The sequence below is a fragment of the Chelonia mydas genome, chromosome 6, assembly GCF_015237465.2.
Source record: "Chelonia mydas isolate rCheMyd1 chromosome 6, rCheMyd1.pri.v2, whole genome shotgun sequence".
NCBI classification, from domain to species: domain Eukaryota; kingdom Metazoa; phylum Chordata; order Testudines; family Cheloniidae; genus Chelonia; species Chelonia mydas.
Window position 1 is genome coordinate 74,574,738 of NC_051246.2, and position 26,901 is coordinate 74,601,638.

At 37.2% G+C, this 26,901-nt stretch overlaps 1 protein-coding gene across 3 annotated transcripts in view; it reads right to left on the reverse strand.

Annotated features, from left to right (window-relative positions):
• EIF2AK4 (eukaryotic translation initiation factor 2 alpha kinase 4) overlaps positions 1-26,901 on the reverse strand; it is a 72,963-nt gene that overhangs the window by 11,733 nt on the left and 34,329 nt on the right. For all 3 annotated transcript variants that reach the window (XM_037900499.2, XM_037900500.2, XM_043550034.1), the window contains 22 exons: positions 26,512-26,621; positions 25,695-25,852; positions 24,903-25,318; positions 23,848-23,917; positions 22,544-22,627; positions 20,817-20,939; positions 20,316-20,420; positions 19,753-19,813; positions 18,595-18,674; positions 14,427-14,528; positions 13,732-13,782; positions 12,159-12,395; positions 11,467-11,542; positions 9,445-9,566; positions 4,761-4,810; positions 4,449-4,617; positions 3,808-3,924; positions 2,996-3,061; positions 2,238-2,408; positions 1,265-1,399; positions 1,079-1,186; positions 237-365 (listed from right to left, as the gene is read on the reverse strand). In XM_037900499.2, the coding sequence (XP_037756427.1) occupies positions 237-365; positions 1,079-1,186; positions 1,265-1,399; positions 2,238-2,408; positions 2,996-3,061; positions 3,808-3,924; positions 4,449-4,617; positions 4,761-4,810; positions 9,445-9,566; positions 11,467-11,542; positions 12,159-12,395; positions 13,732-13,782; positions 14,427-14,528; positions 18,595-18,674; positions 19,753-19,813; positions 20,316-20,420; positions 20,817-20,939; positions 22,544-22,627; positions 23,848-23,917; positions 24,903-25,318; positions 25,695-25,852; positions 26,512-26,621 (2,740 nt within the window). The remainder of the gene's footprint in view (positions 1-236; positions 366-1,078; positions 1,187-1,264; positions 1,400-2,237; positions 2,409-2,995; positions 3,062-3,807; positions 3,925-4,448; positions 4,618-4,760; positions 4,811-9,444; positions 9,567-11,466; positions 11,543-12,158; positions 12,396-13,731; positions 13,783-14,426; positions 14,529-18,594; positions 18,675-19,752; positions 19,814-20,315; positions 20,421-20,816; positions 20,940-22,543; positions 22,628-23,847; positions 23,918-24,902; positions 25,319-25,694; positions 25,853-26,511; positions 26,622-26,901) is intronic.

Genomic DNA, 26,901 nt, shown 5'->3' on the forward strand with positions numbered 1-26,901 from the left:
CCTAACCTGTCTGTGCTGTAAAATGAAGATTATGATGCTTATTCACATTGTAAAGAGCTACAGAGGAAAAATAGTATAAAAGCAAATGTAATCTTTATTGATTTAAAGATAGCTGAATGGCACCCAGCAGCTCAATATTATGATTCTATAAATGAATAACCTCTAAGGCTGCTTTATCAATACCAGCCTTTATGAAACGGACATATAGCTAACAAATATGTAGAAAGACTCTTTACCTGGGACCAGTCATACATGATATCAGCAGGAATTCCCGCAGTCCAGAGTTTTTGAACGATATTGATGGCTCTCGTCATTGACATCTGCCCAACGCTCACAACCAACAGATCACAAGAGCCCATAGTAACCTGGAAGAAAAGTAGAAGTGAGAGGGGCAATGTGAGCAACCAGAGCCTGTTTTCAGGTGTAAAAATGTTGATATTACTGGAGAACAAATACATTATTGTGCAGCTTTTCAAGCAAATTAGGCAGAGATTAGAATGGTTCATTATTAAGCATTTTTTTTAAATTAAGCTCTTCAGCAAATCTTACCCTGTTGCAGAAAAAGCACTTGCAAAGCCTAAACCAGTGAGTTACCTGGCTTTACCTCCTCTCATTTAGCAATGTTAATTTACCTCTTCACAAAGAAGGATTAAATACACATATTCTGCTGCTGAGTGAAATTGTTATATGATTTATGTAGGGAAGCCCATTTCATGACAAAAAGAAGGACTAGGGACAAAAATAAGTTTTTGGTTGTTTTTTTTTTTAAAAGGGGGAGAACATGACTCAACATATGAGAAAACAGTTCCTTTCCCCTTTCACAGATATCATTGAATACATTTCAAAAAGGAAAATTTTATGCCATTAAACAAGTACATTTCAGTTTACCAATTTTTAAAAAATCTATATAGATAGAAGCAAAGGAAAATGCACAATACCTTGAGGTTTCTGTCTGTTTTAGTATGGAATTATTTATTTTGAGACAAAGCTGAACCTCTTAATATTTCTTGACTATCTCAGGCTACATACAGATTACTGAAATGACAGAAATATGAATGAAACAGGAACCGAAACTCACAGAGTCCTCCACACTGGAAACTGCAGCAGTTATTTTATCTATAGCTATACTGACTCCAACAGCAGAAGGAAGAGGTCCTACTGTTTGCGGCCCTCTGAACTGTGGAATCTGAAAAGACAAGAAACAATGCTTTCAGTACGGTATCAAAAAAGCATATGCTTTAAAAAAAAAGTTAATTACACACACCAGATGATCATATCTGCCTCCAGCTGCAAGAATTTCAGGCACAGTTCTTTGTCTCCGTTTGATGTATGCTATAAACTGAAAGATGACTCCATTATGCTGTTGCACTTTGTAAACGAGTCCTAAATTTACAGACACCTGTAAAACAAAAATGAGTATTATGTCCTCACTAAGTCTTACACCAGTTCTAGTTACACAATTGTAGAGTATTAAAATGTACACATTAGCATACCATAAAAACTTAACATGGTTTCTCTGCTTTTGAGGACATTTAATGCTGCAATTAAAATATTGATCCCTGAAGAGACAGAGTCAGCCAAAAAATCCGAGTGAGGAAAGAATGTCTTAAATCTAAAGCATCACAAGGGTTATGAACTACAGAAGATTTGTGTGTATGTCCCAAATAGCAAGCCTTTAGAGAAAATTAGATATTTCAATTGTTACCATTTGTATTTTAGAAACTTTTAAAATTTTCAAAATATAAAATTTTAAATTTTTCAAAGAATCCCCTAGTGCTCTCAGTCATATGTATGTCCAGATAATTATTTTTCAGCTAAGAATGCAACTGAAATAGTCCAATTACACTTCTACACTTTCCACAGTATGCATCCGATGAAGTGAGCTGTAGCTCACGAAAGCTTATGCTCAAATAAATTGGTTAGTCTCTAAGGTGCCACAAGTACTCCTTTTCTTTTTGCGAATACAGACTTACACGGCTGTTACACGGCTGTTACTCTGAAACAGATATGAGTATTCTTCAGCCAAAGGTCTCTTATCAATACATGCCCTATTCTGAGAGTGAGGATCTAAAAACAGGAGCCACTAGTGTTTATCACATACAGTACCACAATTTGATGGTGCTTTTTTCTGTTCTTCAAACGATCAATGGACTGGTCCTGGGGGAAAGGTTTATGAAGACAGAGCAGTTGTACAGAGCTATAAATCAATGAATTTATAATCCGACTGCTTTACAAACCTGAAGTTTTATACCAAGCTTCTTTAAGATACCCATGACTTCCTCCAGATCTTTCATGCCGTGCTTTACCAGCTGGGTGACACCAGTTTTTTGTTTTATCATTGCGTTTATCAACGGGCTTAAATCATTCAACTCTCCCTTCTGCTCAATAAATCTGTACAGTCGAGAAAGCTGAAAATATACACAGATACAATACCATACATATGCTTGAATAGAAGGGATATGAACAACAACATAGCATTTGGTTTGTTGTGCCTAAAGATGGATACTCGTTTTGCAATGCAGACTAATAATTCTGCTTAAGAATTTGGAGAAGGGAGTGAACACATGAGCATTCCTAGTCAGAGCATCAAAAAGTTGGATTGTGAGAGATCTATCTCAACCCATTCTCTATATTCATTCACCTAACTTTGCATAATAGTATTTAGCATCTCACACATTTTTCTTTTGGAAATCTCAGTCTACAATACTCCATTTACCCTTTCAACATCTGCATAATCTGAAACACAAATATTAAAAAAGGGGAGAAACCAAGAAAATAGTAACGCTGAAAGAGACCAGTTAGACCATTTCCAAAGAGGTATGACAGCAAAGAGATCAATGGCATTTCAGTTGCAAATGCAGTGGCATCATCTCTATAGAATGAATGGCATATTCTTAGCTGAGGTTTTAATGGATTTCATAGTAAATAAAGTACTATAGACTTATAACAATTTATAGGGAAATACAAATATAATGTGTCGTCTTGAACTACTTACGCTGTTTGATGACAGAGACAGATTACAAAATTTGGCTTCCACCTCTCTTTTTGTTAACTTTTCGGTCTAAAGTACAACAAAAAACACATTATATTGTAGCATATTTTTAGAAAATTCACTTTTGAGAAAAAAAGTTTACTAATTGTTTGATATGAGAATTAATAATGCAGCTCCTTGGTTACTTTTTTTCCCCTTTGAAGTACCCATCTTCAATCAATTGCTCTCTGAAATATCACTGTAAACAATGGCAAAATGTGTACTTGTCTCTCAGTGATTCCATATCTGGTTTGGTCATTTTACAGGGAAAAAGTCTATTTAAAACATAGCTTTTGCCTTAAAAAAATACAAACCTAATGCTAAACGGAAATATTACGTGAAGTTAAAAAAAAACCTATGGAAGTTCTTTGTTGGGATTTAAACATTCCTCTGCAGTGTTCACAAATGAAACTGACTAGTCCATTTTCTCTGATCAAACTGTGTGAAGTAAAAGCAAAATATAAAACAATAAAAATATATCTGAATACAATGTTTTCAGTTTTAACAATCTAGGATGTTTTTAGTCATATACGTAAAGAATTCCCTCCCCCCCATTAATCTGTGTTTTAAGATAACAGTTCTCCTATAAGGAAATAGCAGAAAAAGCTCTAATACAAACTGATAATCTGGAATAATCCACCACTTTTAATATATGGTTTAAATACTCTCTGGTAAATTACCAAAGTATTATTACTCATATTTAAAGATGGATCTGTAATTAATGTGGCACTTTACAGTTATTAAACTGATCTCTGCATGAGTCATTAATATCTTACCATTGCATCATACAGAATGATGTAGACTTGATTGAGTTTATCTTCTGGTATCCCACAGTGCAAGAGGATAGCTTTCAGTAAGGCAGTGTGGTTCAAGTAAATACTATAGTTTCTTTCCTAACAGAGGAAAAAATATCCTATGTTTTATTGGCATTCCAATATATAAAATAGCTTTTCTTTTCTGTTTCTTATGACTAACTTTGAATCTCCCCATCACCTTAACTCCCGTCTGTGTACTAGAGAACTGGCAGCATTTGTGCCATTTTGTGATACTTTTAATGTCAGGATTAAGAGACAGACTCTCAGTCACCTAAAAGAAGATAGCCATTATTTCAAACAGTGCTGTAACAATGTTCAATAGCATATACATTGCAAACAGACCGTTCATTGGAAGTGTACTTGAAAAAACTTTTTTCATTTACAGTTTATATTATACTGACCGAGTTTGCAAGTTTTATCAAAAGTCAAAACTTGGAAATATTTCGTGTGTTGCAAGGTGAGAAGGTCTTTTTCTGGTCATTGTTGCCTACATATTTCCTTATTTACACAATTCCCTCTCTAATGAAACAGCTTTTTATGGTTAAAAAATAAAAGACAATGAAAAATGTCTATTGGTCAAGGAGGTAAGATGAGGGAACAACCTGTAGTACTGGAAATTCTTGGATGATTTCAGAAATAGTGTAGATTGTTTCTGCAATAGGTAAAAAGCTGTTTCCACTGGAAGCGATGATGTCAAATGCACATTCTAGGAGTTCTTTGGGGTGACAGCGGTCTAACTTCCGAGGTCTGTATACACGCTCTATACAATATCTACAAAAAACACCAAAGAAGGAATCAATACAATACATTCAGTGCTGTCATTTATTCAGTCATTGTGTAGAAAGTTACATGTGCGACAGGTGAATATTAGTTCTATTTGGATGAGGCATAATTCCTCCCAGCCATTTTCTTACCTTTTCAAGTTTGATATATTATTTCTAGCTACAAATCTTGCAAAAGGAATCTGAAAACAAACAAAAAAAGTGGTTGAGACAAATATGCATAACTTCATTCTGACGTATGCTCCTCGGCTAATGCTTAATTATACATCATGCAGTTACATATTTATTCTCCCATCTGTAATAATGTCTCAGAAAATGTGTTTTTGTCACAGCTAAATAGTACTAAGCATCTTTGGTGTATCTTTCAGGAAAATGGTGTTCACCCTTTTTGTGGGGGAGAACTGAGTTTCTCAGTTATGCTGATACAGGAGGTATGTATAGCAAAAGTGAGTATGCATCTTGGTGTACTAACCAAGATTGTTTGCGTGCTGTTAATAAAACCCTATTTCCAGGAACACAGAAGGAGATGATCAACTGCCATATTCAGTCAATGCTTCTGTAACCAATACATTTTAGGAAACCACTCATTCCAGCAAAGAGATCAAAACTGTGGAGGCCCTTAGAGTATGGATAGCATTTAGTCTGATTCTTCCTTTAATTACACCAATGGTATCACACTGGTCTAAAACAGGGGTAACAGAGGCAGAATTAGACATTATAACTAGCACTACTGAAGGATGACACTCAAAAAGTCTTTAGCCTTTATACTTTTAAAAATTAGGGCTGTTGATTAATCACAGTTAACTCACATGATTAACTCAAAAAAATTAATCGCAATTAAAAAAATTAATCACCATTAATCGCTCTGTTAAACAACAGAATACCAATTGAAATGTATTAAATATTTTTGATGTTTTTCTACATTTTCAAATATATTGATTCATATTACAACAGAATATGAAGTGTACAGTGCTCACTTTATACTATTTTTGATTACAAATATTTGCGCTGTAAAAATAATAAAAGAAATAGTATTTTTCAATTCACCTCATACAAGTACTGTGTAGTGCAATCTCTTTATCGTGAAAGTGTAAGTTACAAATGTAGATTTTTTTTTTTTTTTTTTTAACATAACTGCACTCAAAAACAAAACAATATAAAACTTTAGGACCTACAAGTCCACTCAGTCCTACTTCTTGTTCAGCCAATCGATAAGACAAACAAGCATGTTTACATTTACAGGAGATACTGCTGCCTGCTTCTTATTTACAATGTCACCTGAAACTGCGAACGTGTGTTCACATGGCACTTTTGTAGCCGGTATTGCAAGGTATTTACATGCCAGATATGCTAAACATTCATATGCCCTTCATGCTTCAGCCATCATTCCAGAGGACATGCTTCCATGCTAATGATGCTCATTAAAAAAAAAAAAAAAAAGTGTTAATTACATTTGTGACTGAACTTCTTGGGGGAGAATTGTAGGTCTCCTGTTCTGTTTTACCTGCATTTTGAATGCAGTTATTTTTTGTACATAATTCTACATTTGTAAGTTCAACTTTCACTATAAAGAGATTGCACTACAGTACTTGTATTAGGGGAATTGAAAAATACTATTTCTTTTGTTTTTTACAGTGCAAATATTTGTAATAAAAAATAAATATAAAGTGAGCACTGTACACTTTGTATTCTGTATTGTAATTGAAATCAATATATTTGAAAATGTAGAAAACATCAAAAAATTAAATAAATGGTATTCTATTATTGTTTCACAGTGCGATTAATTGCGATAAATTTTTTTAATTGCTTGACAGCCCTACTAAAAATATAAACTGGAAATTGGGTACAAGGTACTTAAATATGTAACTGACAAGCTGAAAATCTGGTTAATAACTAAGGCTAAGATTTTGTCACAGTTATTTTTAGTAAAAGTCACGGACAGGTCACAGGCAATAAACAAAAATTCAAGGAAGCCCATGACCTGTCACTGACTTTTACTAAAAACTGCTGTGACAAAATGGTGAGTGGGGAGTCCAGCACCCACCGCTGCTGCCGCTCAGGGTGGCTGGGAGCTGCAGGGGCCCCGCTGCCCGTGGAGGCCAGAGCTCCAGGACTGGCGGCTGGGAGCTGAAAGGACCACCCATGGGGCTAGGAGCTGTGGGGCCCCAGCCACAGCTCTGAACTTTGGGGCTGCCCCCTGTGGCTGGGAGCTCCGGGGGCCCCTGCCACCTGCAGCGGCTCAGAACTACAGGGTCCCCTGGTGGTGGCTGGGAGCTCTGGAGGCCCCCCCTCGCTGCTGCTGGGAGCTCCCCGCAGTAGCTGAGAGCTGCAGGGCCCCACCGCAGCTTCGAGCTCCAGGGCTGGCAGCTGCGGCAGCCCCTGAAGCTGAGAGCTCTATGGCCCCTGGTTGACAGGTCCAGCCCTGTGGCCCAGGGGCTGAAGCAGAAAATGCCACGGAGGTCTCTGGAAATCACGGATTCCACGACTTCTGTAACATAATCGTAGCCTTATTAATAACTATAGAGGAGTCAAAGATAGCAGACTGCAGTAGGTGAAGTAAAAGACCAGCTGTAGTCAAACAGTGCATGTTTTGTTGATCTAAGATGATTAGCAGCCTGGATGTTACATAGTAGATATTATGGTGAGAAAAATAATGCACATGAATTCTTGGAACTGTCATGTAGCCATGATACACAAAGGCTAATAGGCATGGTATGCAAGACTTGGTGAAAAGTGACTACCTCCAGATGATAAACTATTCAAATAGTCTCAACAAGAAGCTGACCATTCTTGAGTAAAGACAAGACATTATCGCATGAGAGAAAGAGGGCTTGTAACTGGAAGGTGGGGACTGCACACAGACAATCTTGGGGATTCCACAGAGGAGCCTGTCTTTTCTGCTGTAACCTTCGCAGGCAAGGAGAGAGATTTATCCATAATATCTCACAAGCTACAGACAAGATAATCTTGTAATATGCTGTCACTTTAGGTTTAGTGCAGCTTCCTTTCGCATCAGTTTCTGTAAAACTACCAACAAAACCTTTTGTTTAAGCCAAACTGAACTGGGTATCTGATATCTCTGGAGCTGTGGCTGAAGAAAACAATCTGTGATCTCACTGGAGGCAGAGAAAGGTAAAGATAACTTGGCTGGCATACCAGTTCATCAGTACATACTGCAGTCATTCTCTGAAGCAGGACCACAGAATGTGCTTCCTGCACCTGAATGCAGTGGGTCTTTTTCCAGCTGACCAGAAGGAAAAAGGGGTTGTTGCTCTTTTCAGGAACACACTCTGCAACAGGGTTGCAGGGGTGGGAAGGAAGGGGAAAATTTACCTGGACAGAGCAGGGAGGAGCAGCAAGTGGTTGGATCAGGTGGGCGACACCGCTCAGAGGTGGGGGTATGTATATCCTGGGTAGTTCTGGAGAAGTCCCCTCTTGCAGCAGTTGGGCTGTGGGGAGGCATCCAAGCTAAATGTTGGTGCCTCTTCGTGGCAGGTGTCCACTGCAGGTACTTGTTACAGCAGGGACAGAGTTCTATGATAAACTGGCTTTGGAGGGGGATTTAGGAGAAGGCATCCCCTTAAGGGATGGAGGGTTGGGATTCCTAATGTCCGATACAGCAGGGAGACAACCCCTCTCTTTTCCAGCCCCTTTCACACTCACAGGAGGGGAGGGTAGCAGGTTCCCAGAAATGGGCTGGGACCAGGCTGAGAAGGGGAAGGGCTGACAGCAGTCCTTCCAAATAGGCAGAAACAATTATGAAAATAATGATGTCCTTCACTGTATTCCCAGATATGTGAAGTCTGAATAAATTTTCAGCCTAATTAAACCACAGCCATTGCAGGGGTGCTGTACCAATTTGTATAGTGGGAGTGCTGAGAGAGTCACTGAACCAAACTGTAAACCCTGTATATGATGGAAACCACTTCAAGCCAGGGTGTGCAATAGTGCCCCTAGTTCCTATGATCCACTGCCTCCTGTCTTTCTCCTGCTGTGGCCAGGACAATGACTACTGAGAGCAGTTGTGAGTATATAGGAAGGTAAAATTACCAAATAGGTAACATAGGCAGTAGCCACATTAGGGCGATGGCAGTTACACACACAGTGTAAAAACAACAAGGAGTCCGGTGGCACCTTAAAGACTAACACGGCTACCCCCTGATACTTGACACATAGTGTCGGCAGATTTCTGAAGAGGAAAGGAAGTGGGATGTTGTTATTCTCACTGGGTCACAAGTGTGAAGGAAGGGACCGTTAAAAAGTGAGTTACGAAGTCTTTTCCCTCACATGTGCATAAGTGAAAAAAAAAATCTACAACACCGTCATCCACTATATTTGTAGTGTAGCATTTTTTCTTAAATTTGTTTTTTTAAGAAGTGTTTAAGTATGGAAAAAGTAGCAATGTTTTTCAATATTCAGTGTACTTCCACTCTTTGAGTAGTTCATTTTTGTGATTGGTGTGATGCTGACACTTGGAGACAAATGCAGGCACAGTTCTGACTGGACATACTCCCTGGAGTTGTGGGTGAAATCAATTATGATGCAAAAAAGTAAAGCACACTTGCAAAGGTTACTTTTTTTGAGTGGCCATTTTTTCTATCCTCTATCATTTCTGGAAATGTCATCAACTCAGGGTAGAGGAGAAAGATTGGCAGTCAAGGAAAAAAGAAATAGACACTATACAATCAGATGCCTGAGTGTTGGGAGAAAGAAGCAGAAGACTGTGCCTAAAATTTGGTTAGTGAATGAAAGAATCATAGAAACTAAAACATTCCCCAAACCTACTAGCTTAAAGTATAAAGGGTATACCACTTACCCTGAGATCATAAGGAAGCATCAACAGCATCCCACTGTGATCCATGAAATATGAAGCTTCATTATGGTCGTACAGTTTCCTATTTCTAGGCATTAGCAGTGGGGTATGCAGCTTGATAGCTCCTATGCAAAATTGGTAAAACACAATTCGAACAGAGGTCACACCCTCTTTTCAGAAGCGATTAAAAAGAAAAAAAAAATCAAAACTCCCAAGTGTATAAGAATCTAAAAAGTAATATTTGTTTAAAATCTGTTACCTTTTGAAATAGATTAATTTTGGGGTCTATGAATAAACTGATATATCTAAGTGTTGCCTTTTTAATTTTTTTTCTTGGGGAGGGGGAGGAGAGGGAGAAGAGGTGTGTGAGGATAATAACAGAATCCCACAGACTAACTTCATACCCTAGACAGAATTCTGAAATCATCATCAGTTTTACCTCCCGCTTCAACCTCCAGCTTCCACAAAGGCTTACAAAAGGACAAGTAAGAGTCTCATTAAGCTTGTCAATACTATTATATTTGTCAGGTATGGTTGCTGCTAAGGAAGGTGAGCTGAGGATCCTTCTTCCAAAGTACTGAAAGGCAAAGTCTAGGAATCTCACAGAGTGGCCCACATGGCAGCACAGAAGTTTGCGGTTCAGTTCCTGGGCTAATGCTGTTAACACCTTTGTTTCTTTTTTTAAAGCCATCTTTAAAAATGGGTTATCAGAAAAAACAACTTTGTAAAATACCACTTTTTTCATTGTGTGTTTTTGAAGTCACAGCTGCTGCCTTTAATGACTAGAGTAATTTATATTATCTTTTTACTACTGGATGTCCATACAAATACAGGACATCCAGTTGGATTATTTTCTGACTCACATATAATCAAGATTATTGTCAAGTTCCAATGAAGAATTTTTATTACTTGCTATAATACGTGAGTAAGAACAAACCCAGCTTGACCTTAAGATCCCTGGATTAAGTCTGCAGGGCTAGAAGTTAGAAAATCTTTTCAACTGTAAATGAGCAAAGTTGATCTGGAAGTCAGAGAGACTTGGAACCTCACAGTACCTTTGTTACAGAGTCTGTGGCACATTTCAGATACATTACCTGTCTCTAATCAGACCTATAGCCTATAAACCTTATAACAATATAAATACATCAAAACCTCCTTCCCTCCGTCCTGAAAATATTTCTTTCAGCTCTAAAAATACTTTTGAGCAAATAAGTGTGTACCCATGAAAATCTGTACATGTTGATTCAGCTACAGCAAGTGTAAATATTAGAGATGTTTCCCGAAAACAGAATATTTTGTGAAAACCCTTAGATTTCTCCTGAATAGTCGGTTTAAGAAAATTTTCAAAAGTATGACATGCTTTAAATTTAAAAAAAAAACTGTAGCCATTTTTTTGTTTGGCTTAATGTGTTCTCATTTTCTGGTTGCCACTGATTGGTCAGTTTAGCCATATGATAAGAGCTGATCAATTTTTTCCCCATTTCAAATGTTTAAAAAATTCGATTTTTGCTTTCTGGAAATAATTTAATGGAAATTTCAACAAGCGATTGTTATAATGTGACTGAAAAGGTTTCAAAATTTTCCACCATTTGTATGGATTCCCCCCCCCCCATTTCTTTGAACAAGCCTTAGCAAGTTTTATCTATCACTGTCTTACTATGGTCTACATATTAACCTAAAATAATATTCATATAGAATTCCCTACCCTGAATAAGCTCTGAAGTATTGGTCATTATAACAAAATCATTTAGTTTAAATTCAAAGACAAAAGATTTACATGGACTAAGATTTGAAATCCTCATCATATTCCATTTATGGTAGATTAATAATTGAGATTTCAAACCAGTTTCTCTTTTGGAAGCCAAAATGAAGGTCAATGTTCTAAATACACATCTATCATCCCATGCAACCTTGGGATTAGTTTTTTAATAGTTAAAACATTTCACCATCTTTCAAATCCATTCAATACCATTTTCTGAGTGAGGAAAAAACAAAAGGAACAATAACATCTGAACATAAACCTACCATGTCTTCTAAAGATCCGGCTGACAGTCTCACATACATGCTGCTGTATCTTCGCTGCTCGAATGGAAAAACTACCCTGAAAACAACCACCACCCCAAAATAAGGAGCACTGATGTATATTCAGATACAGAAGACATCAACATATAAATCAAATGACCACAGCAAACCACAATGAGCACTGTATATAACATAATGTACTTATTCTTTTCACACATAATCAGTGTATAATGGGAATGTTAAAAGTTAAAAAGTGCAACAAAAAGAAGGAAACAAAACACATTTAGAACAATCATTTTTAAGTGTTTTAGGATAACAGAGAAAATCTTGACTGCAGCCATTAAAAGTGATTGTCTGACAGGGTAGAAATGGCTGTTGCCCCAAAACAAAAATATTTTACTGACACTTAGATGTGAGTATCATGACTATTATAATAGCTAAGAGTAAGAAGCAATCATATGCACACAGGTTTGTGGCCATTTGTTGCCATAGCCAAATTTAGTTTAATTCTTCACTAAGTATATGAAACTCAAATGGGGAACAGGATATAAATTAGGTTGAAGACATCACATCAATGGTATTAAATTATCAGGGACGCTAAGTACTGAGGTAAAACATTATAAAGCACGGGTTTTGAGCTGAGTCACATCTATATTTTCTTGGTTGGAGTTATTAAAAATCAATTTAAAACTAACTTTCAGCATGTCGCTGTCATAGGTGTAATCCATTGCTGGAGAGATGCGTTGTGAAAATATCTGGCCCATCATAGTCCGGTAAGCTTTCCCATCTACATTTGCTAAGGTATGATGAAGCACTTCATGAAGTTCCGATTCCTCCATCTGGGGTGGCGGGAGGTGTTCACTTTTTAACAGCTCCACAGCAGTTGGTCGTGCAGCAGGATCATGGCTCAACAGCCAAGTAATAACTGATCTCTACAAATTAAACCAAAATATATTACGAATTTAACTTCTGTTAGAAACATCTCATGGTATGAATATCTCAGGAAGCATTATCAGTTACATTATCATGTCAGTAAGATACTCATGTATTGAAAAGTTTAGATACTATTTGAATCTTGTGAGAAAAACTATTCTTTCCTCACTAGTTCTGAATATCTTTAACTGGGATATCAACAGAGTAAGAATTTGATTATCCCTAAAAATGTATCCTCCCCCAGGCAAGACTCTTGGGACACTATGTAATGATTTCATAACAGACACAAAATGATGCAAAAACTCAATACAATGTAAAGTAAGATACTAAATACTATTAATTTATAGAAGATATACAGGTAAAAAACATGCAATAAAGATTTATAAAATACAGATATAAAAGCAGGAATCTTACTGGCTAATGAAGATTCCATTTGCTGGCTATTTAGTATAACTTCAAGTATTGGGATTCTTTTAGTAAAGTGCTGCAAAAACATAAATAGGGATGGTGTCCCTATCCTCTGTTTGCTTGAAGCTGGGAATAGGCGATCACTTGATGATCACCTGTTCTGTTCATTCCCTCTGAAGCACCTGGCATTGGCCACTGTCAGAAGACAAGATACTGGGCTAGATGGACCTTTGGTCTGACCCAGTATGGCCATTCTTATGATGCTCTAACGAAGAGCCATATCACTGTTCAGCAGGGCAAAGCAGCCAGAAAGCTGGTGTTACTGGCTACCCAGGGACTCTCCTAATGTAAAGAAAATCTCCAAATGATGTACAGGAGAATGTGGTATCTCTGCAGCACCCCACTCCTGGCCCATGGAGTAGAGGCATGGTTGAGAGAAATAGGCTATAAAAAAACTTAAGATAGCGTTTGAATCCACTAAGCTCCAGCTGTCCACAGCTGTCGGAGTGGGCCACTGCACTTGGACACAATTTATAGCTATCATTTCACCTTACAAATCTTTTTTTCTACAATACATCCCCTTATGTTTGAAACGAAGAGTTTTCAAAGGGTTAAATTAATTGCTCTACAGTGTAGCTTCAGTTTGTCTGAGCCTAGAGTCAAAAGAGTCCTTCAGAGTTTAAAAGGTATGCCGATGAACTCTGCAGTTTGTTAATCCATTATGACTGCTCTCAGGAACTTTGTGTTTTAAATATATTTCAGCATCAGTTGTATTAATTGCTTTAGCCTTTTGAGTTTTCTTTTTTACTTTGTTCCAGTGTCATGTGATGACTTGGCAGAGATTACTAATTTAAAATGAAGTGAAAAAATAATCATTAACATTTCTTAACAGAGAACACCTAATAATTAAAATGTCTATAAAATTACCTGCTTTTCATGTTTCACTTCATCAAAGTCTTTTGGAAATTCAATAGTAGGCTAAAAAAGATAAATATATTTGAATTAGAATAAGGACGCAAACTTGAGCAAGCTAGCCTTATTAAAACATGTATATATCAGAAACAGTAAGTCTACATATTTTTATTACTCAAAGCAAAAAAATTTAGTTAGCTGTTATAGTTAAGATTGCCAAGACAGTGTTCTATTATTATTCATAAGCATCTGTATGATGCTTTGTAACACACAGAATAAGAGTTTACAAGATACAACCATGGCCCCATACCCTCTGTGTGACAAGCTGCTGGGTGTGAACCAGGAAGGACTGATTGACCTCTTGATCTAAAAGCTTAAGCCTCTGATTCTTGTGCTTCCATTAACCTAAAGGCAACAGTTTACTCAAATCAAATACATAGTCCTGTCACTAGAAGGGGACAAATACCAGACTAACACGGCTGTTACTCTGAAACAATGGATTAATGTGGTTTACCCAGAAAACCCCGATTTTCTTCACGTGACAATTATGTATTTTCCTCCCTTTAGCTTACTATAAAAAAAACCTTCAAACATTTGGTTGCAACATAAAACATATTCTTAATATTTTGAATACTTTTTCCTTCTCTATTACTCAATGAAGTATTTGATGGAGACCTTCCCCTCCCACCTTCCCCAACATTTATACATACTTTTCTTAGTTGGCTGAGAACAAAGATCCTTTCTGATGCAGTACTCATGGGATGGTAAGACATCTCAAAGAATATTATACCCAGACTGAAAAGGTCAACTTTCTAGGGAAGAAAAAAATAAAGTAAGTAGTAAACCTAACTGCAAGAGATGTGTTTCTGATCCATGATGATAGTAACTTATCAGCAGACAAAAATGAACATATTTTCCATTCTATTCTAAGTACTTATACGGCCTCCATTACTACAGTACGTGAGTGCTTCACGATCTTTAATGTACTTTATCCTCACCACACTCTCATGAGGTAGGTAGGAAGTACATTTTATTTTGAAAACATTCCTATTTAGAAAATATTCTGCTTATATACAGCACCAAATATTTCTTCTCTCAAACAACACTTGTAAGAAAACAGGATCTTTGTTTATCTAAGAATTTATCTACTCTTGATACTTGTTCTCCATCGTAAGTCCCTAGAAGGAGCTGCATCTTGTCTTCCTTTGCAAGAGGGCTCTTCTGTGCTCTGAGAAGGACTTAGTTGCCCTCCCTTAAAAGAAAACGTCTGCTTTTTTTGTTCTCTTTTTATGTCACTTTGTGTACAATTACACTGCTGCAGTCTATTTTTCCCCAACCCTATTAGCAATTATATTTTCACTTTCTCAAGCTAGTGGTTTGCCTATTCTTTAGCCTCATCATACATTCTCATAGTTTAGTCCTACTAAGTGAGTGATTAAAGTAGGCAAAGGACACAGTGCAAACCCATTTTTGGACATGTAAATTTTTTCATATGTAGATATCAAGTCTAAAATGGAATTATGGGAAAGATATATTTCGCTGAAACCTATTTTGGTAACGAAGCATTTTCTAACTAGCATGACTAAAACTATAAACCACATCTCAAGAGGGACCAGTCATCTGCAGTTCTCACTACTTCCAGCAAAAGTTGCAGCACCTCTCAGAAAGTAGCCCTATAAAAGTTAGAAGATTTCAGCAAGTATTTTGGGACTGCTTTTAAGAGATGATTTTTCACCACAGTACATTATTAACCCCCTCCTCAAAATCTTTTTTTTTTTTTTTTTTTGGAATATTGATAAATAGTCTTTCCTAATTCTCGAGGATTTTCCTTAATGAAAATACATCAGTTAATAAAATTGGCTAAATTTTGGGCAATGAGTCTATTTTGTCAAGCTTTTACAAAACCTAAGACAAAGGGAAACGTTTCCATGAATTGTTTTTTTAATTGAAATATAAACACAGTTTTTGAACAAATATTCTCCTGCAGTGTTTTAAACCCAAATGTGACAGCAGTGTGTGCTACTGCTTGTGAAACCAAGTCAAACATTTGGTAAAATTCTTAAACACAAGTCAAACTGGCCAATCTATGTTTATTGTCTAATCTGAGAGAAATGCAAAAAAGTAAACAAACAAACACCAGTCTCTAAAAATGCCTATGCAGTGCACACTGCCAGCAATGCCACAAACCTGGCATGCGGCAGGAGGGCAGTTTCACCTTCAAGTTTCAAATACCAAGTGGAATTGATCATTATCGGATACTGATGTGTTAGGTCCAGAAAAATCATAAATTTGTAGTTATGCACTGAAATCATGGGGTTTTAACTGTTTGTGTGTAGGTAACCTGACACAGAAATGTCCATCTTTTAGTTAAATTTTCTAGTTTAGCACAAAAAAAACGCGCCAAAAAATCATACAACACTAGGAGTCTAGTAGATCAGTAAGTTGGGACCATTTTACCTCACTGAGAATCCCCCCTACCCCTCCAAATATAAGCTTCATCCTAACACTTGAGAGAGGTGTTACAATATACAGAATTATCTTTTCGGATTAAGAATGTGTATTGTTACAAGATGAATGCTAATACTGCTATAGGTGAATCAGCTACACAGCAAAACACAAAACAAAACACCACACCCCTGTGGCAGCGAGTCTCAGGCAGGTCAACTGACTTGGGCTCATGTGTGGGGCTAAAAATAGCAGTTTAGCTGTTCAGGCTTAGGCTGAAGCCTGGGCTCTGAGACTCTCCTGTCTCACCGGGTCTTGGAGCCCAGGCTCCAGCCCAAGTGGGAACATCTACACTGCTGTGTTTAGCCCCATAGTGTGAGCCTTAGTCAGTTGACGTGGGCTCTGAAACTGCCATGGGTTTTTTTCTGCTATATAGATATACCCACAGTGGCTGGCGAGGTTCAGTTTTCAGCCCCAAAGTAAATTTTATTTAGTGGATGAAAATGGTTTTGGCAAAAATAGAGGCAAGGGAGAGATTCCAGAGGACTGGAAAAAGGACAAATATAGTGCCCAGCTATGAAAGGGGAAATAAGGACAACCCAGGGAATTACAGACCAGTCAGCTTAACTTCAGTACCCAGAAAGATAATGGAGCAAATAATTAAATGAACACCTAAAAGATAATAAGGTGATAAGTAACAGTGAGAGTGGATTTGTCAAGAACAAATCATGTCAAACCAACCTAATATCCTTCTCTGACAAGTTAACAAGCCTTGTGAATGGGGGGAAGCGGTGGATGTGGTATATCTTGACTGTAGTAAGGTTTCTGATACTGTCTCACATGACCTTCTCATAAACAAACTAGGGAAATGCAACCTAAATGGAGCTACTATAAGGTGGTTGCATAACTAGTTGGAAAACCATTCCCAGAGAGTAATCAGTGGTTCACAGTCAAGCTGGAAGGGCACATCGAATGGGATCCTGCAGGGATCAGTTCTGTGTCTAGTTCTGTTCAATAACTTCATCAATGATTTAGATAATGGCATAGAGAGTACACGTAAAAAGTTTGCGGACGATACCACGCTGGGAGTGGGGGCTTGCAAGTGCTTTGGAGGATAGGATTAAAATTCAAAATGATCTGGACAAACTGGAGAAATGGTCTGAAGTAAATAGGATGAAATTCAGTAAGAACAAATGCAAAGTACTCCACTTAGGAGCACATACAAATGGGAAATCACTGCCTAAGGAGGAGTCCTGCGAAAAGGGATCTGGGGGTCATAGTGGACCACAAGTTCAATATGAGTCAACAGTGTAACATTGTTGCAAAAAAAAAAAAAAAAAAAAAAAAAAGCCATCATTCTGGGATGTATTAGCAGGAGTTTTGAAAGCAAGACATGAGAAGTAATTCTTCCACTCTACTCTGATTAGGCCTCAACTGGAGTATTGTGTCCAATTCTGGGCACCACATTTCAGGAGAGATGTGGACAAATTGGAGAAATTCCAGAGAAGAGCAACAAAAATGATTAAAAGTCTAAAAAACATGACTTATGAGAGAAGAGTGAAAAAACTGAGTTTGTTTAGTCTGGAGAAGAGAAGGCTGCGAGAGGACATGATAACAGTTTTTAAGTACACAAAAGGGTATTACAAGGAGGAGAGAAAAAATTATTCTCCTTAACCTCTGAAGATAGAACAAGAAGCAATTGGCTTAAATTGCAGCAAGGATGATTTAGATTGGACATTAGGAAAAACTTGCTAACTGTCAGGGTGGTTAAGCACTGTAATAAATTGGCCAGGGCAGTTGTGGAATCTCCATCACTGGATATTTTTATGAGCAGGTTAGACAAACACCTGTCAGGGATGGTCTAGATAATACTTAGTCCCGGTATGAGTGCAAGGGACTGGATTAGCTGACCCCTTAAGGGCCTTTCCAATCTTACAATTCTATGATTCTCTGCAGTAACTTGAGTGAAAACAGAAATTAACTGAAATTCTGTTAACTGTGAATTTTGCAGAAAAGATATGATGAAATAATGCAATATTTTTGAATGACAAACTTTAATAAGTTGCACCAAGCAAATTTAGCAAGACAAAATTGATATTTCTGTAGTCAACAAACAAGCGATAACAAATCTTACTTCTAAAGAGATTAATGTTTTTGAAGTGTCTCTAACTTTGACTAGTGTCTTGATTGTATTAATATAATGAAGTTACCCAAATAATCACATTAAAAATGGGTACTGTGCACATTTTAAAAAATTACTGTACATGTAAGGACCTGTGGCATTTTAAACCTTTACAGTTAAATCACTGGACAGTCTATGGATGGTCAGATCTTACTTACAACAGCTGAAGATCATATATTATGCAACTCAAAATAGAAGCCTCTACTGCTATTCTCTCAAAATGCCCTGGTATTAAGTCCTATTAATATTACCTGATTATATGAAGATTTAGTATTTCCTTGGACCTCAGGGCTCACATATAGTGCAGTGCCAACCATACCTGTCAAATTATCTGTATGGATATAAAAGAGTTACTAGTTTCACAGAGCCTGCAAGTGGACTACAGCATCTAATGGTTAAGAAAATGCAGCTTTAAAAAAAAACAAAAACAAAAAAAAACACACCTCTTCTTTAAATAGGAATTCAGTCTTTGTGAAAGTTGAAGAGTGAAATATCCTACATATTTATAGACAAAACAGGCACAACTTGGACATGTCTCCTTCTTGTATGCTAATCACCCTGTCTTTATAGGATTCCATTATGATACTTCTCAGAGTAGCAGCCGTGTTAGTCTGTATTCGCAAAAAGAAAAGGAGTACTTGTGGCACTTTAGAGACTAACAAATTTATTTGAGTATAAGCTTTCATGAGCTACAGCTCACTTCATCGGATGCGTTCAGTGGATCCGATGAAGCGAGCTGTAGCTCACGAAAGCTTATGCTCAAATAAATTCATTATGATACTGTGACACAGTATGTTAATACTAAGACTAGAGTCACAACCAAATTAAACTACCATTATATTCATCCTCAACATATTTGCAAGATAGATCAAATGAGAATGTATTAAGAGTCCCCCCAAACACATACACACACTCTGTGGAGGTTTGTACCACTGAAGTCTTGCAAAAGTCCTGCATGGGTGGGGGAAGGATGGGAGAAAGTACAGGCAGAGTGTCCACACAGGAATCTCTGCAACCCATGCAGGTCAGAGATGGGATCTGCCCTTACCTATAGAGTTAGGCTGAGAGAGAGAGTGAATTCACTTTTATGTAGCTCAAGTGGCAATGACCTCCTGGCAAAGAGGATATGGAACGACAGCAGCTGCTATTCCAGCTCATAGCATGGAGTCCAGGCAGACATCCCTGCCCAAAGCCAGATGATTTGGAAACTTATATACACACACCCTCCCCCCCGAGGGCTTTTTGTGGTTCAAAATAAAATAAATAAATAAAATCTGAATATAGAAGGGGCCTTTTGCTTTGCATAGGAGAGGGGCGGATTTCACTCCATTTGGGTACAGAAAGCAAGACTGTTGGATGTATGATTTTTCTTGGCACCAGTTAGAGTAAACAATATTTTTTGCACTTACCTGAAGTGTCAGACTTGGCCAGATGGTTTCCTGAATGATCTTCTCTTTGTTTAGTGTCCGCCTGAAACAGAAAAGTAAACACACACAAAGGTCAGATATTTTATAATTTTCATGATTGCAATGAATGTAGTGACTTAACTGAAAAGACTTCTTCAGAATAAAGCATTTTCACCGTTTATTAGCCTCTATTCACAAATATAAATACAAGTCTAACTTTTGGCACCCAAGTTTAAATTTTTGGCTTAAACTTCTAAAGATCAAATACCACAATTCTAGACAACACTTTAATCAATTAATGAGTGTGAAATGAATTTAACCCTTTGGCATATGTATGTGTAAACACAGAAAATGTTTTATACAATTTATAGTCCTACACTAGAATATGCAATAGTGAAAATGATAAAGGAATTATGGACTGCACATTTAAATCTGCTGAACAACGTTAGGTTTTATTGACATTTTTCTTTTATATGTTACTCCCATACCAAATTAAAATTATTTCATTCACTTTCTATAATGGCCTAGATGATGTGTTACCAAGCTTAATTTTACGTAATACTTACTGCATATGCTGGGTGATCTGTAGCTAAACCAAAATCACCAATCTTCACATGATCGTCAAAATCTAAAAAAATGTTCACAGGCTTCAAATCTCTGTGAATCATTCCCTGTTAACATAGTAAAAAAAATGTTTGAATCAGAGGGGTTGAGAGAAAAATTCCTTCCAGGCTATAAAACAGTATCAGAAAGGGACCCCCTTTTTGGTTCTGTATACAGTACCAACCCATTCCACTAATTCATCAGTGATTGATACTGGGAAAATATTTGAAGGGGGTAGCCCAACAGCGCAAAATAATTTTAAGTGACAATATATACCCAATAAAGTATTTTAAAACTAACTAAATTGTGGTAATAAAAACACACATCTAGAACAATTTAAAAACACCAGTGCAGATTTATGATACGCTATTCCAGAACCTTATAAAAATGGGCGTGAAACAAGAAAAATCATTGTATAGATCTGACAGTTGCTAACGAGTGTAGATACTGTAACATTTACTAACCTTCTCATGGATGTAAGCTAATCCATCCAAAATCTCTCGGAAAAGTCTCCAAAGCCGACTAGTATCTTCATACAATCCCTGATCAATAGTGTCCCGTAATGTGCTCTTTTCACAATACTCCATCTTCAGACACAAGGAAAGAGAGAGATGGTTGTAGTTAAGAAAAAAAATTGTCAGAAGATTTCCTCTGTCAATATGTTAATACTCAGCTCTGTACTACAACCAAAAACGGTCAAGAGCAACTTGTAAACACCATATCTCCATAACTGTGTAGTCCAACAATCTGGAATTTTCTGTGAGAAGTACTTCTATTAGAAAACAACTGTATTGTCATCTATGGATATTATCACATAATATTCATTCCTGTACTAACAGAAACTTAAAAACCAATCCCTCCCTGACCTTTAATTGAAAGAAAAAAAAAAATCCAGTGGAACTCTAGTCTAGAAAAAATGCTAGTTTAAAATTGGCTTTTAAAATATTTCTGGGTTGATTTTGCTTAGGTCTTTAATTGCTTGTATTAAAATAGTGTATATCTATGTAAATACATGCAGGAATAGCCATACCAGAGAAGACCAGAAGTCCATCTAGTACAGTATCCTGCCTTCAACAGTGGCCAGCATCAGATGCCTAGAGAAAGGTGGAAGTAGGATAATCTGCCTCTCAGGGAAATCTCCTCCTAACCCTTAACAACTGCAGATTGTCTTACGCACTGAAGCATGAGGCTTTTAGCACTTTCAAAAAACTCAGTTTTTGGATTTACTATTATAACTGTATAATAGTTTTCTAATTATTACATTTTCTTAACTAAGCACATAATGTGGTAGCTTTGAAGAGAACACTTAAGAGTTCACATTTATGAAATCTGATTTTCATCTTTGGAAGTGAAAGTGAACATAGTATGTTCAAATCCCATACTGGGATCCAAGTTAATCCATACAGCAGTTGTGGTACAAAGGGGGATATTGTGATTAGACATTAAACAGAGACCCTTTTTGTCAGCCTAATTAGAAATTAAATATTCCCAAATGCTTTCCATCCTTCCAAAAACTAGGGCATAACCGTCATGCCCCGGTTAACATTCCCTCCATTTAACTGATCTAATGTTCAAGGTGATGGGCAAGACACTGCTGAACGTCCAATGGCTGTTTTGTTTGCTGGCATAGATACTGGTACTACAGTGACTAACTTACTGCTTTGTAAAGCCCCTTAATCTAGTGATTCCTTAACTGTGGTCCTGGTAGAGCTGGATCCCTTTCCCATCAATCAGGGCAGGGCAAATCACTACTAGTGAAGATGGCAAGCAAAAGTGATGTCACACTGACTAGTGGTGAAAATTGTTCCCGCTCTTTGATTATTAAGTGCTACGTAGGCAGGGCTTTCCAGTTCCAATGACCACAGACTTCAGTTGGCTCCTTTCAGTGTAGACAAAGACTTTAAAAAGTCAACATATTATATTTACGTCGACTGGTTCGATATATTTTCACATTCTTTTTTCCATAATAAGAATACATACGTTCATTGGCCAAACCTTTTTAAAAAACATCCTAGTTTTATATACTAAAGAAACATTAATCTTCAGAGTTTCATTTCAGCAATCTGATTCTGCTTGGTTACTTGTCCAGCTACACAGAGAAAGCAATTAATTTGTGTTTACACAGTGTATGGTTTATCTAATAACCTTGCTATTCTCCATAACCAAATACCACCCACACCAGCTGTCTAACCTGAATGAACAGACAGTGTACTGTCTGAACCACTGAAGTGCAGTCTTCTTTACTGTGACTATTCTTTTGATGGCATTCTTCATCCTATACCACAGAAACAAACAAAAAACAGTTAAGCTAACACAGAGTGGTCCAGTTCCTTAATCATCAAATCATTTTCGGATGGCCAAAATACATTCTTGCATTGTGACTTTCTGTGGCTGAATTTTGAGCATAGTAAGACAGGAAGAAGTGTCGTACGTTATCTATCCATTAACACTGCTTCATTTTCAAAATATTAATGAATATTCTTATCATTACCAAGTAATAGAGAAAGGGTACACAGTGGAATATCTCTATTTAATCTGAACCTCAAACTACCTTATCTTGTAAATAAACTATGTGGAAAATAAGCATGGATAATATACTTAGAAAAGTATAATGTTACTATACAGTTCAGTGAACTATAACATAAAACTAATAAATATATTAAAAAATCCAACAAAAAGTCTATTCTTTAGTGACCAAAATGCATTGCACTGGAGTCTGTGTTTTTAACCATATCAAAGTTAGAGACTGAAAGCTATATTGATACAAGCTGTCCACAGTGCCAAAAGAGCACAAACAGAAGGAGGAAAGAGTGATAGATTTAAGGTCGTATATCTTGTCATTAGAACTAGAAACATATGCTGTCTGCTACAAAATAACTGGGAACATCAGCTTTTTAGTGACACTCCAGTGATATGCTGTAATGATTTCATGCAAGTGGTGAGGGGTTGGACCTTAAAAAAACAAAACAAAACAAAAAAAAACCCCACATTATTCTGATTAATATCCTCTTTTCCCCCATTTCAATTGTTAAATTAAGAACTACTAGAACTATCATAAACATATCTTTGATTTATACCATCTAAAAGCAGCTCAGCATCCCAGCTTTCAAATGATATAAAGCATTTGTTTTTAATTTTGGCAGTCAGAGATCAGCTACTAAAATTACGTGAATACTAAAACTCTGAACTTGCAAGTACCCATGCTCATGAGTTTACAAACAAGTAATCTCACTTAACTCAATGAAAATAGGAGTCCTGACTCCCAGTTTCCATCTATAAGCAAGAGGCCATTTTCTCTTTATTTTATTATTGTTACAATGCACTTTGGTTGCGTGTAGTGTATGCTTTCAGGGAAGGTCTCCAAAAGGTGTCCCTATATATCGAAGAGCCAGACTGATCTTTATGATTGATCTGCGGTTTGTAAATATATATTCCTACCTCCAAATGTTATTTTATCGCCTTTGTTCTTCCAGTACTTAGTAATTTTATATTTACCAGAGTAGGACTTTTACTGTTTTCATCCTCATTATCAAAAATTATATCGCTTTCAGAATCTGCAGCTGGTCTGTTTAGGAAAAAAGAAAAAAGTTGTATTTGTAATGAATACATTTACCATCCCTTTTGCAAGGATATTAGTATGTTATTTATCTAAACATAGAAAATCTGAGTTTAGAGTGGAGAGAGATTACATTCATGACAAAAAACTGCACCCAAACTGTGCAGTTAAATGCAGCAAAAATATTTACTGACAGATCATCATATCTCCAAGTTACTAAAAGGGAGACAAGCATTTCCAACCATATATTTTATTTCTGCTCCTCTTAGGCAGATTTTATATATATTTCAGAAATGTGTCCCCAGAAAATCATGTCCCATCACTGACAAAAAATATAATGGAGGAATACACCCCAGCTACTTTTCTTACTTGAGGTCAGATGATTTTATCTTACTCTCACTCTCTTATTTGTCCTGCTACTTTCCTGGCATCGGATTTGACTTTTCTGGAGCCACTGCTTTTCGTCTGTGCCCAACAAGTAGCATTGTCTTTGATACAGGATAAAACTATCATATGGCCTGATCCTGCAAATGTATCAAGGGGACTACTCATGCGAGTGACTTTACTCTCATTCATGCTTGCAGGATTAAGCACTTGGTTCTCCCTTTGCTTTTGTCTTCCAGTGTCTTATGCTGGTAGCACTGCTAATGATTTCTCCTGGACAGCATATCAGGCTTTTGTCCGGTAGGGGAAAAAATGTGCACTAGAGCAGGACTGAGCAATCTTATCTTCCAAAATAACCCCATTTATAAAAACGCTTAAGGCTGAACTTTCCACCCTCCCCCAGTGCAAGCTGTCACTGATCTATTGTAAATTTTGCTCATCGCGGCTATTTAGCTGCTGCCAAATAAAGTATTATGCAAAATATTAAAATGTTCATTTGGAATAGCACAACATTATGGATAAATGCTATTTGCCAAACAGATATGGGATGTAAAAGGGAGATCAGAATTTGGACTTGACAATTTTCTTCCTAATGCTAAAGCCTACTTACAAGAATGACTGTGAAAATACTCCTCCACCATCATCATCTTCATCACTGGACTCCTGATCAGCTCCACTAAATTTGGTGCTAGAAGATCTCTCACAAGAGGTGCTCCACTCAACTGAACTTGTCAAAACAGGGGGAGGGGCATTGGCTTCCACATCATCTGTTGATTCTTCTTCATTCTTCCCATTCAGATCTAACTTAGCAGATGCTTTTTTCCCTTCTGTAGTTTCTGATGTTGAGGTACTGGGAGGGGGCTTTTCATGTTTTTCTATCCAAGCATTGTAATACCTCACAATATTCTCATGATTCAGACGAGAAAGTAATGTTACTTCGCCTTTAATTCTCCGGAACTGCTTGCTGGCAGGATTTATGTGAATACGTTTCACAGCATAGTAGCAGCCATCAAGTTTGTTTTGTACCTGCGAATTAAAATAAATCTAACCTTACAGGACTGTTAGTTCCTTCACAGTTGGAGCTCCTGAAAGGTGACAGAGTGACAGCACTGAAGAAGTCCCCCATTTATCTGTGAAACAAATGCAACTGCAGTGTAAGCCTCCCCACACTGCCTCCCCAGTATACCTCTACCCTGACCCTAAGGATTAGAGCAAAAGTGTAGTTAGGCCTATTCAATTATTGGCCTCTGCTTAGGGCTGTCAGTAAGGATACCAATTCTCATGAGAGTTCCACATACTTCAAAAATAAAATACACATAACATTTAATATACATTTCATGGAAAAAATGCATACACAAAAATGGTTGTATAAAACGAAGGGGAATGACTTTCCATACTGAACCTTGATGACTGCTCCAAAAGCCCCTTTGCCAAGTAGCTGTAACTCTTCAAACTCATTGTAGTAACGTGAAAATTGCCTCTGTGTTTCTGTGAAGAATGTAGCACTAGGTACGGGACTGCTGGCAATAACCGTCTCAATGTAATCTATTCCTGCTGAATCTGAAACAAAGGTAACAGTTGACCATAGTACAGAATGTGGAAAAAAGCAATGCAATGTTAACCAATCATCAGAAGAAATAATGACACATACTTTAAAGAACCACGATCAGGTATGACAGGATGGCAGATTAAGACCTGGAATGTAGGGCTTTTCTGTTGGGTTATCCTAGGCTCAGCTACTAAAACCCTGCATTAAAGTTCAGGGTAATTACTAATGAATCATGCCGCTAGATAAGCAAAATTAGCTCCAACAATAACAGAAAGGGTTTGGAAAAGTGTCTTTGAGCCAGAGGAGGGAAATCCTAGGAACAACCTTGCTCAGGAGAAAGTTTAGGCTAAGGTTTTACATTCTGTCATTGTTTCTGAATTACCAGTAAAGCCAGACTCCAGGAAGGGGGCTGGACTGGACACTAACTCAGGGTCAGTGTATTCTGTTGAAGGTGGGGTACAGACTGAGCTAGTTCACACCAAGTAACCACAAAACAAAGATACTGTGGTCTTTACCTTTTAAAATATTGTATACAAATAAACACAGGTTCTTGATATTCCTACAGCTCAAGCTACCTGCATGCACCTAATTTTATATATGCATTTGTGTTTACCTTCCCATCATTAATTACTTAATGCCAGGGTATAGCAGAAGAGACTGAATTCTTTACCATCTGGATTTTCTTCCACTACAGGTATTTTCATTTGCGGAGGGTTTATAAAACTGTGTTGTAACAACTGCTGAGGACTCCATCTTTCCTTATCTTCCAAGCAAACACATCTAGAAACCAACCGGAAACAAACCTTTTTTCACAAAACTATATATGGGCTCTAAACTACCAGAGAGCTTCCCTACATTTTAGAAACAGGAAAGGATATACAATTACCACCGTTTTACAGATAGAGAATAGAGGCACAAAGAGACTAAGTGATTTGCCCAAGGTCACACAGGAAGGCTGTGGTGGCACACGGAACTGAATCCACATCTCCAGAGCGCCAGGCTAATGCCCAAAGCACTGGACCATCATTCTTCTATAGAATTATTACTAGTAAGAAAGATG